The 12169-nt window shown below is 41.4% G+C and overlaps 1 protein-coding gene across 10 annotated transcripts; it reads left to right on the forward strand.

Moving 5' to 3' along the window:
* The first annotated feature begins 473 nt into the window (after window positions 1–473).
* On the forward strand, window positions 474–8900 carry LOC122871514. 10 transcript variants are annotated; one of them, XR_006376888.1, is made up of 17 exons: window positions 479–754; window positions 2127–2810; window positions 3357–3479; window positions 3722–3983; window positions 4087–4162; window positions 4299–4373; window positions 4558–4568; window positions 5061–5133; window positions 5459–5533; window positions 5628–5781; window positions 5996–6160; window positions 6517–6680; window positions 6794–7562; window positions 7648–7857; window positions 7950–8203; window positions 8380–8549; window positions 8706–8900. XR_006376888.1 is itself a non-coding variant. In XM_044186710.1 (2 exons), exons 1-2 carry the CDS (start codon window positions 679–681, stop codon window positions 2750–2752), a joined length of 702 nt encoding a protein of 233 aa, XP_044042645.1. In that variant the 5' UTR covers window positions 474–678; the 3' UTR covers window positions 2753–3350. The 10 variants fall into 10 exon arrangements, 1 of the variants encoding a protein (XP_044042645.1); XR_006376890.1 differs by lacking the exon at window positions 6517–6680; XR_006376891.1 differs by lacking the exon at window positions 5996–6160.
* Window positions 8901–12169: the final 3269 nt, after the last annotated feature.

Here is a 12169-nt window from a genome sequence, read left to right on the forward strand (position 1 = left end):
TTTGAAGACGTCACCATGCGCTTTGGAAAATGTCCTTTTTTTGGTGCCATTTTCTGCCATTTTATAGACCAAACAACTAATTGATTAATTGATAAAATAATCGGCAGATTAATCGATATCAAAATAATCGTTTGCAGCCCTAATAATATTACTAATGATACTAAATACTATACTTTAAATATACATGGGCAAAAGTCACTGTAAAAACATACTTAAAATAAAAAGGAATTATTTCCAAAAGAGTGAAAATAACGGATGTATAGCTACAAGAAAAGGTCCTCTACCTTTTCTTGTAGCTCTACGGCTGCAGCTAACTATTATTTTCATCATCAATTCATCTGCCGATTTAATAATAAATAATATAAGTTAGTTTAAATATAAATGGCAACTGTTGGTATTAAATAAATCAATTAAAAAAATTTAAATAATAAAATAATAACAAATAATGTCACTGGAAGTCATGGTGATGAGGAATGACGTGAGATGCTCATTTAAAAGCAAACGCCACAATTCTAACTTCATTCTGCACCTGACCGCAGGATCAGGATCTCTTGAAAAGTGGAACTCTTCAACTGTGAAACTAAGTGCTGAATTGTTGAACAGGGAAACCCCCAAATAATTAAAACAACCTTTGAACTGTGGAAATCTTCAGGAACCAGCTGTTGAAGTGTCGAAAATATGGCCTCTGCTGGGTTACGCCGTGAGAAATACCTGCTGACCTTAGGCATCGTCCGTGTTCTGGATGAACGCTATGGTAAAACATACACAACATTTAAGCATCATTCCTCAACACAGTTATTGAATAAAGCATATAATAATATAATATTATAGGCCTATATAAATATGAGTTCTTTTATTTTGTTAGGGTGAAAATATTTACCCAGGCCAACATCAAACCATTACACCTGTGTTACACCTGTTATTTAGCCTAGGTGTAAAACTATTACAGATGATTACATTTTATGAATGTGCACGTGACAAGTGGAAAATGTATAATTATTAATGTTGTGATTGAGAAGAAATACATCAATATTGAGGGGGTGCACCAGTGTCTCGAGTTAACATTGAAAGTATAGAACAAAGATGGCGACTGGGCCATTTTTTTAAAAAAATACTAAAAGTTGTGTATATTGCACGCGCCATGGAGACGACGTCAGAAATTGGAACTAGAGGTAGACGTCTGCGATTTTGATAATATTTCAATTAATTGTGCAGCCCTAGTACAAATGATCTTCTGAGTGGTTCTGAGCAACATTCTGATGTAGGTGTTGTTCTCAAAGTGGGTGGAGCCTGATCTGAGAGCAGTGGAGATAGCATCCTCTGTTGGTTCTGTATGCAAACTGGTGAGGGTCCAGGCTGGCTGGGATGTTGTTCTTTATGTGCTTTAGAACCAGTTTCTTTAAAGCACTTCATCAGAATGAGGGTGAGACGTACAGGGTGGTAGTCATTTAGACTAGACACTGCAGACTTTTTAGGTACAGGGACGATGTTGGCTGTCTCGAAGCAGGTGGGAACAATCTCCTGTGACAGTGATATGTTAAAAATGTCACAGGCGGCCTTGTTGGTCACTAAAGCCCCTCATACTGTCATGTTGTGCTCATAAGTCAGAGAAAGATATAAAATAAATGTTATAATTTGAAATAAGAGTAGGCTATATTTGAGTATCACAAGTTGACATATCCTGCAGTTACAGCCTGCTTGAAACATGGAGCTTAGACGTTAATCACTCTGAAATCTCTGCACAGCAGTTAGTTTTGCTTTAAGCTGCTTACGTTTTTAATTCAAATGCAGCTAATAAATAATTTCAGAAACCATCTAACATTTGTAGGAGAAGCACACAGCCAATCTGAAGGATATTTAAATAGTATTTAATTTGAACCCAATGCCAAAATCTAACAGCATAACTTGTTTAGTGTCTACAAAATGCTAATTAACAAACTTGGATTGGATTCGAAGCTGTTTAATGTCATGTTGTGTTTTGTACATTTACAATACAAATAAGAGTTCACATAATTGTTTTTCTGAGCTTGAACCACGTTAATAATCTTGACATTTTAATCCAGGCTTTAATTAGTCCGATCATGTCATGTGACTAATGTTTTCTTTTTTTCCCCCTTTCCATTTAGTTGTGCTGCCGAGGCCAGGACCAGTCCTTCAAATGATTCTTACAAACCTGAGGAACCGTCCTCTGAGCAGCACAAACATGGACTCTATGTGCAAGTCCATCCTCAGCCTGTACCACAGCCTCGTCACAGGTTCCAAGGACTTCCCTTTGATTTCATTCAAAGGATTCTTCCGCTCACTCCAGACGACCACACCCTTTGTCCGTACCAAGCAGAGCAGAAGGGAGAACACCACACCGTCTCCTTTTACGGGTGCACCAGCAGGTATGATAGTGCGTACTGCAACCTCGAGCTCTTCTCCTCCAAATATGCTGACTCCAGTTCTTCCTGAGAAGACAGAGCTGGGAGCCCTAAAGGCCGACCGCAGAAACAGTGTCCGCAACATGGAGTTTGACGGCAGTACTGTCACCAGAGTCATCTCCACTGTGTACCGCTCTGAAAGCACTGAGCTGACCAACCGCTGGAGAGTGACCGACTACGGTGCAAACGGACACGTTCTCATGTCGGTCCTCTGTCAGTTTACCAAAAAGTCGGCACAGTATGCGGTGACTCCCAGGCAGGAGAAGAGGAAGGATACAGAGGAAGAGTGCAGCAGCCAGTCTCCATCAAAGAAACGCTTGAGACTGTGATGGTCATTTGCTCTGCTGCAGCTTTTGGCCTGTCCCTTATGGATTCAGCACCTGGCAGGTTAACAAACTGGATTATTGTGACCCCTGAGGGCTGGTCTTTGCATCTGGCAGGGCTAGCCACCACCCCTGGTAGCATCTTGCACCGGGACCCATGCTGCCACATATTAAGAAAATAGTTGGCTAAGGGGTTATTATTGTACATTTGTATATAGTTTGGTTCATCATGGTTGTGGTACACAGGTCAGTGTTTCTGGTGCGTCTCGTACCGGTGTGTCTTGCACCTTTCTTTATTTCTTAGTGCTGGCCTGTGTGTCTGACATGGTGGCAACTACGAGGGAGCTATGAGGAACTGTACGTTTATTTAATGAATGTGACTCTTAACTAGCATCACAAGCTTCAGATTTCAGTTTAAGCTAGGAATGAGAAGACCTATCGCAACAGCTGCAGGAACAGCGTCAGTGCCGACAACACTACTGATCCACCAAAGACAGGCAGGTCGACATGGAAGAACAGGCTTATAGAAGAAGCAGGAAAAGACAGGAACAGCAAGATAGAGGCCAGTGAAGATATTAACCCCACCTAAACTTCTCTCCCATCTAACTAGACCAGTCAGCGCTGGACAGAGAGGAAAACACTTGGGTGTTTTTTAAGCATGGGATGCCAAGATTTCACCTTTAAAGGAAGTGAAAGACTTTGCTTCGAAACATCACCATGAGTTAACAAATTGGTAAGTAGTCCTTTACAATCAGTCTGACAGTGTTTCTGGTGTAGTAGCTATTACTAAATACTACAGTATGGAGCCATAATGACATAAATTGGTAATAAGTTCTAAGTTACTATTAATGTCACTACCCAGTGAAAACATGACAGTAGCTGTAATGCAATCCTGTAACCAGGCAACATCAAAGATAAAAACAAAGGTAACAAAGGTATTGACTGTTATCCTCCCTTATCTGCTTTGTCTTTAAGAGAAAGGAGACAAGATAAGAAGAGACAAGAGAAAGGAGACGAGATGAGGAGAGAAAAGAGAAAGGAGACACCATGCACTACAAATTCTCTCATTAGAAATGATAACTATACATTTATTTTATCTTATGTATTTCTTCTGTTCTTCTAAAGTTATTAACTGCATTTCACGCTCAATTTGTCTTTTAGAAAAAAAGAGGAGTCCAGATGAGACAAGGAAAGAAGACAGCATACATTGTGAACCCTCTCATTTAAAAAAGATTAAGTATATGTTTTTATCTATTTTATTATCAGAATTTCCAAAACAGATGGATAGTTCTTCTGGCTGCTGAAGTTGTTTGTTAAATATTACCTTCCTTGTCTTTTAGAGAGAGGAGAGGAAACAACATGAGAAAGGAACAAGAAAATGACCAGGCGAGACAAGAGGCGAGGAGACAGGACAGTGTGCGTTGTGAACCCTCTCATTTAAAATGATAAATATACATTTATTCTGTGTTTTATTCTGATCAATCATCTTATTTTTACATCACTGCTGAAGTTATTAACAGTTATTCCTCCTTATCTGTTGTTTGCCTTTTAGAGAGGAGAGAAGAGAGGAAACAGCATGCACTCTAATAAACACATTTGTCATGTTTGGTAGTTACATTGCAGCATGGTATGTCATTCTCAAGGAGTTCTTTAAGCCCCTTTGGGTACATTTACATTTTATGTTCAACCCCTTAAAGGACAACAATAACATTGTTTCCTCCTTTTAATTATTATTATCAAGAAATCCCATGAAAAGATCTAAACCAACATGTATTTTTATACCTGCTTTTTGTCTCCAATACTATTCACAGGACAAGTTAAGGTGTGTTTTTGTTTTGAGATTATAATAGTTTCAAATAATTTCAATAATTCAGTATTGTGTTTGGTTCCAGGGAAATGTATCTGTTTCAAAGGGGATGCAACATAGGATAAGTTCTCTGTCTTCTCTTAACTCTACATTTTTAAAGTTTAAGACTATCCAGTTTATATACTTTTTCTCTTGAAAGAAAAAGTCCAGAGTCAAACTCTGTTGGCTCAAGGGCTCCATCTGGTGGAGTTAACAAGCCACTGAGAAACAGGTCACATAGCAAATCCTCCAAAGCCCATTTGTGATTTATAATTTTTAGTCCTCCACACAGGGTTTCTACCATTATACTACCATTATAATTTGTATAAAATACAATAAAAGGCCAGGTTCCTTTGAGTTAATAAACATGTAATGAGTAAATTATTTACATCAGACCTCTGTAACTACACAAATGAAAATCAATGATTTAATCCATGTTCAATTCAAATGTTCAATTTTTGTTTTTAGATTGAGTAATGTCCAATGCCGACACATGCCGACTCAAGTGAGGAAGTTTATGTGTGGATTCCACACTCAGAAGGTAACACTGGTCATTTAAAGGCTCGAGTAGTGTGTGTGCGTGCATGCGTGCTTGTGCGTGCTATTAGTACACAGAGTAATTAGTGATGTATCTACTCTGCCATGAAACAACAGCCAACCGGAGTAAGTATTGTTCAGGGGCCCACAGGGACAGACTGCAGCAGTGGGTCCGGTCCAAAGCAAAAAAAATAAGAAATCAGGAAGGGGGCAAACACCTTTTCACACCACTGTAGTTCTCTCATGACATGACCCTTTGCTTTATTGCCTTTATGTTGTAAATGAACTTTTTAACAAATGTGAATATATTCCTTGCCATGCGTTTACAGGCTCCAGAGCCTCAGACAGATGCTCAAGCTTCAGTGCCTGTCCTCAGTCCCATAGCAGTGTGTGCCACTGTGTCAGTAAGTAATTTAACATTTAATTTCATACTGTGTAGAGCATCAGCAGTGTCTTTTACCAGTATTAAGTATGTTTATGCATTTTGTTATTGCAAAGACTGCTGACTCCAGGACAGAGACACTTGAAGCTTCAACAACTCAGCTGCCCTGTTTGTGGTCAGAGGGCTTGCCACCTGAAGACCACAAATGGATTGTGAAGACCCTATGGGGCCCAAGGGAAAACTAGATCTTCAAGACAACCTGAAACTCTGGTACGTTCCACCAGACTCCTGCTCCAGACTGTTTTTTTGTCCACCTACTTCTTGTCTGGATGCCCTACAAATTGTGGAAGGTATAGGTGGTCTGTTCCAACACTGCCTGTGGGGGCATGGCGGTTCCTGGACGTGGACAGGATCTACAATGTGGTGACCGAGACTCTAACCTGCACCAAATGTAATCTCTTTTGTCTCTTGCCTTGTCAAATAGAATTATGCAAAACATTCTTACTGATATATCTGTCTATGACCATGGTACGCGTGACATCCGGGTGATCCGGCTTCTGCGGGAGAGAGGCCTGGGTAACAGCCCAACATGCATTTTAAAGCAGCTGAGGGAGAACTACACAGAGGAGTGGCTACATCACGTAGCAAGGTACACACAGAGTGCGTAGACTTCCTCCAGCGGCCTGGACTGTTGCCCATGGCTTTCAGCGGGTATTTCTGCCTCTGGAGCTGCAGAGACTGGATCTGTGGTTGTGGGCCACCTGCTGACCCCGTGTTCCTGCTCAACAACTGCTACTACAGTTGTTGTTATTGGCTCTATTACTAATACTGACATTATTTTTCCTATAGCTGTCATTCCTATTATTATTTATTTATTAATATTGATACTACAATTACAATTCTACTACTTAAAAAAAAATTCTAAGTGGTATTTGCATTAAGCCTCCCTCTCCCCACCCCCACCCCTCCCCCAAAACCTCTCTCTCTCAAAACCTAACATGGCAGCTGCGGATGGCCGCCCACCATTGAGTCTGGTTCTGTCCATAGTTTCTGACTCTGCCAAGTGGCTCCTCTCTGTTTAGCCAGGACATTTTAACAAGGCTGGAAGATATCAAGGCCACAATAACATCGACCTATGGCACCATTCTAAAAATGGATTCGCCAAAAAGGTTAAACAACCTTTTTTTCTTTAAAATAGGCTACTGATATTATTAACTACTGCCTGTATTTCAGTGTTTCTGAATCATGTTCACAGAGGCCCTATACATTTTCTGTGCTTCAGATCACCAAGAAGCTTGCCGGAACAGCCAAGGGGACAGCACTCTGGCTTACCTCTGTGGAAAATGAGTATGGTCAGATTCTCATCAGTGTGCTGATCGCTCACGAGGGAGCTGGCCTGGACATGATGGCAGCAGACCTGGTAAAAAGATACCAGCAGGCCGGTGTGGATCCCCCTGTTGCCTTATATGTGGACTGTGGCTGCTGTACTGAGGCAGGGGAGACCAAGCTGAAGGCCAGATTCAGCAGGTGGCTACACCTCACTATCAGGCTGGACATGTGGCACTTCAGACTTGGCTTGCAACAGATGCTCATCAGCTGTACCCAATATTTATGTCACGCCTATCAGCGTGCATATTGAGTGGGATGCAGCTGATTTAGCTCTGTTGCGCGAAGCAAAAAACAGCAACTTCAATTCCAGGACCTGTCTTCACTTACTAATGGCGACTTCAATAAACATCTATTAAGGAAGGAGCTGGCTCTCCATTACTGGAGGTGACCCATGGTGAGGAGACCACCACTCAGCTGCTGGAGGAGCTGCTGCAGGGGCTCATGGGGACCAGTGGCAACGACTCTCTTGGAGTTCCCCTGTTTGATAGGGAGAGGATGGAGCATATCTGGTGTGTCCAGAGAAAGCATGTCAACTGAATTCAAGACCTGCTCTATACACCAAGACAGGGAAGCTGTCGGTGTGTGGTTACCCATGTACAGATGTGCCAGAGGCTCTACATCTTTAGAGTCTTTTCATTTACACCTAAACCACTTCATACCAGGTTTGTGTGTGTCAGACATGTTGGTTCATGTGTTGTATAATCCAAGAATAACTTCATAATTTAATATTTAATAATGTACTTCTAGGGACCAGTGCCAACAGCCTGAATTTTCAGGTATACCTGCTGGAAGAACTGCATAGGTGGAACCAGGACCGTGGTAGTGCTTCCCTGTCTACTGGACCATCTGCTTTACACAGCTACTCGGGTGACCTGCTTCACTGTGTAAACAAAAATTACAAGAAGCTGTTCGGCAGGAAGGTGGTACCAGAGTTCTGTCCACCCTCACGTTACACTGGTAAGCATTTGTGAACACATTGGTAATTCAATTTGGTTTTAAAATCTTTTATTAACTTTTGTAAATGATCCACTTTACCTCTATTGTTTCAGGAGAGCTCATAGGCATAGTATCTATTCCGGCAGACTGGTCAGGCACTGCAGAACATGCACCCTGATTCGGAGGAGACTGCTCAGTTAATTGAAGAGCATGATGTGGAGGATGACGTGGAGGAAGATGAGGGCTTCTCTGACATCACAGATGACCCCACAGTGCTGGACCTGGAGATTCTTCAGGTTCCAGCCTCTATAATGAAGTACTGTAGTGTTGCAGAGATGCCCTAGCCTACAAATCTTGTTCTCCAGATGTAAGAAAACACGTTTGTTCGGTACAGTTCCCAACAAATATCACATCATCAAGACTAATAGTTTTTTTCAGTGAAAATGAAAATTGTGATGCAAAAATTATCTTTCCCACTAATCGTGAATCATATTGCAATCGTCTGTCAAAAGAATCGCAATCTGATTTTTTTTTCTTGTGTAGTTCTGGTTCCCGGCACATCCTCCCTGGCTCCCTGCACATCCACCCTGGCTCCTGGCACATCTGCAATGAGCTCTGGTGCATCAATTCTGCCCTCTAGTTCGTCCTCTGAGGCTGGAGTTGATACAAGCTGAAGATGAAGATATGGTGTCAGTGTGATCAATTTAGAATATGTAGGTATATAGATATGAGCCTAGCTCTTCACTATTTTTTAAGTACATATGCACACATATTTTAATAATTCACAGCATCAATAAAGTGTCATTAAAGGTCAGTGTAAGAGAAGGTTTTACATTGCTATTTTCTAAACTGTTTCATCATTTGCATAGGCTGTTGATGACCAAAATGTTCCTGGATATCAGCACGTGGACAGACTTGCTGAGTACTTGGTGGAGCTTCGGGATCAGACCTCTCTCTGTCTCAGCAACCAGCAGGCGAGCACAGTAATAGCACTGTGGGAGAGCCTGGATGAAGGTGACAAGCAGCGGGGGGTTTATGCAGCACGACATCGGGACAGACTTTTAAGTGGGACGGTTCAGAACACCAAAGAAGCCCTCAAAAACGCCTGGTGTGGAGAGTACCACCCGTTGCATGTTAGGTGCGAGTGGTGCACCTGCTCAGTGGCCTGACTGCTGTCGGTTGGTGGAAAACATTTGCACAAGACTGTGCAATCTTCACCCAAGCCCAGTAAGGAAAGGTGGTCCTTAATTCTGAGGGACTATCATAAGATTAGGCAGTTTGTAGTTGGTAACTCCCTGGTGATGCAGGGAACAGAGATACAGATGGTGGAAGTGAACCAGAACACTCTCATCCAATGGCACAACAACAGGCAGAAGAGGCAGGAGCTCTCTGTGCTGCTCTAGGGCACTGCATTGCCTCCAGCCCTTCCTGATTCTGAAGAGCCTCTTCAGGAGGCAAGAGTAGCATGACAGGAGCATCAGTACTGGCTGCCGGAGAGTATAGCAGGTCAGGCACAACAGAGGCAGACAGCCTCTAGTCAGCTCCCACGTCCCATCTTGCCAAAGGGGCCAGTGAAGAGGCATGTGTTTGTCACACCCCCAGCACCAGGACCCTTTCTGACACCTCAGATCCTCACACCAGCAGTACAAACTGTTCGTCTCGTACCCATAGTCCTTCCTTTCTCAGTAGTTCAGGGCACCAACCCACAAACCAGTGCGCCTACCAGCACAGTAGAAGCTGGAGCCACTCCAAAGAGGCCATATAGGCGAACTGTAGCAGCCAATACTTGTAAAAAGTGTGGCCAGTTCTGCACTGTTGACACTGGACACAGCCAGTACCGTGGCAGAGTGTATTGCCCTCTGTCTGAATCTCTTTCAAAAGACCAGTGGTTGGAGGAAATGAGGAAAAAGTTCCCTAAATAATCATGTGAAATGTATTGTAAATAGTTAATAGTTGTAAATAACAGTTGTTAATAGTAAATAGTTTAAAATATTGTTTATTATTGATATATTCTGTGTTTACTGAAAATTGTTGTATGAAAATCAATATTTCTACTTTGGAAGTCTTCATTGTATTTGTTGTACTTTTAGTGGTGTGTTTTAATTAAATCTTTCAATGTCTTTTTTCTATGAACAAATAAAACTGCTGTACAGCACATGTACAAAAGGGTGTTTTTGATGACAGTTTGTGTAAACCAGCACAAAAATAATAATAATGATGATGACAACATTCAATAACAGTAACGTGGTATGTTATTTACAAATTAATCAACTTGACATTTGAAAAAAAACACCATGCTATGAAACAGAGAAAAAGAAACATGCTTAGAGGAGGCCTTTTCACTACTGGTAAATGTTGGTAGGTAGTCTCTGATATACATGACGAGACGTTTCAGAGTGAGGGTCAGCAATGGAAAGATCCACTACCCAAGTCATGAGATGAGTGGAGTTAGACCGTTAAATTGTTTTTCACCACTTTTGTGTGAGGGGGCTGAAATCATGGCTCAATGGCGCACTGGAGCCACCGAGCATGCAATTGCAAGTTGATTAAAATTGCAGAAAGTCTAAAAAGATAGCTAAAACCTAAAAGTAAAGATACTGTAAATGGTTGAAACAACCAGTTTCTGTCACTCCAAATGGCAGTAGTACAATTGCAAATTTGGCCAAAACTACTGAAAAATACCATTGAACAATATCATAAAGCCATCCCATCTACTTAGGGGTACTTCAGAATCAGAAAGGCCCATCTGATAGGGCTGTGGGGGTGTGTCTGACAAATAAATTTGGGAACCATTGCTGTAAGCAACATTCACTGCCACTAAATGTCGCAGTAAAGAACCAGCATCTTAGACCAAAACAAATGGTAGCTACAGCCCATCAGACTCCATTGAGAAAAACAGTGATTTTACCTCACAGAAAATTGTAAAACACAATTCATTCCAAGTGGATTGAAACAAAAAATCCTAATTCACAGCTCAAATCTACCTCTGTCTCACACACAGAAACAAACACACACACACACACACACACACACACACACACACACACACAGTGTCATTTCAGATTTTCAAAATAAAAGCCCAAGATGGTGAAGACCTCCATTCAAACATTATGATCTTCCACATCTTTCATAGATTATTGGTACCATTCAGCTTTTAAAGCCAGCAATGCAGTTTAGTGTCAGCTATTCAACAAACATTAAAACATTCCACATTTTTCATACATTATTGGCATTATTCAACATGTATCATTCAACAGCCAGCCTTCACACCAGCAATTTCTTCTCTAGTTCAAACCAGGCTTTTTCAATTAAGTGCAGATTTCATTAGCGGCATTGATATACCCCCCAGGTATAGAGTTTAGGCTGCATATCTGGCTCAAATGAACACAAAGAGAGTGTGTGATGTGAGCCTAATGAGAAAATAAAAGTGTAAAAATGCAAAGGTCCATCACAGATGAGTTGTTTGTGTTTGTGGTTCTGTAGAATACAACAGTACAGGATGATTAACAATGAAAACTCTAGCATATACAGCAAATGTAAAATAAGCTACAAACAACAACCAGCATACAGAGCTAAAGGCTAACAATAACGGTACAATCATAATCTAGTGATTAGCAATCAGCCAACACAGAATAAGCATTAAACAACAGAAAGAATAGTAACTGGAATGCACAGAAACAATAGCTAACAAAAGTAGCAATACAACTCTCAGACTATGAAAAGCCGGCAGCTAGCTCTGAATAGAATAATGCACTTGTGGTTAAATACAAACACCAACAGTGTATAACATTAACATGAAAGAATATTCGACTCACGGTTTTCATAGACGCTCAAAACTAAATAATGTTCATCTGCGTCACCCTGATTCGAGTTTAATGTCATCTGCCCATCTCACTCAATGCTGCCTTCGCAGGCACACACAGTGTGGGCACACTGAGTTCACATGCACAGAGCATGATCAGACTGCTGTAAAATCCAGCTAGAACCAGCTTCAAACCTTAGCTGGTCATTAGCTGGTCTTGCTAGATTTAACTGGTGGGTCAGCTTGCTCAAGCTGGTTTAACTGGTGATCAGCTGGTAGACCAATTTTGGTTGAGAGGTGAGCACTGAGCAGCCAGGTTCGTAGTGCTGGTGTAATTGGTCAGATGGTTTTAGACCAGCATGGCCATGCTACTCGAAAATCCATTCACCGAACAGCTTAGTCATTTGGATTGGACATGCTGGAGAGGCAACGAAGCCTGCGTGTTCACACGATAAGCAAGACAATAAGGTTAACCTTGATGTTAAACTTGGCAGATTTATTTTAGTTCACATAAAAGTTGTAATTATTTTT

This window comes from Siniperca chuatsi, linkage group LG23 (genome assembly GCF_020085105.1).
Source record: "Siniperca chuatsi isolate FFG_IHB_CAS linkage group LG23, ASM2008510v1, whole genome shotgun sequence".
Taxonomy (NCBI): Eukaryota; Metazoa; Chordata; class Actinopteri; order Centrarchiformes; family Sinipercidae; genus Siniperca; species Siniperca chuatsi.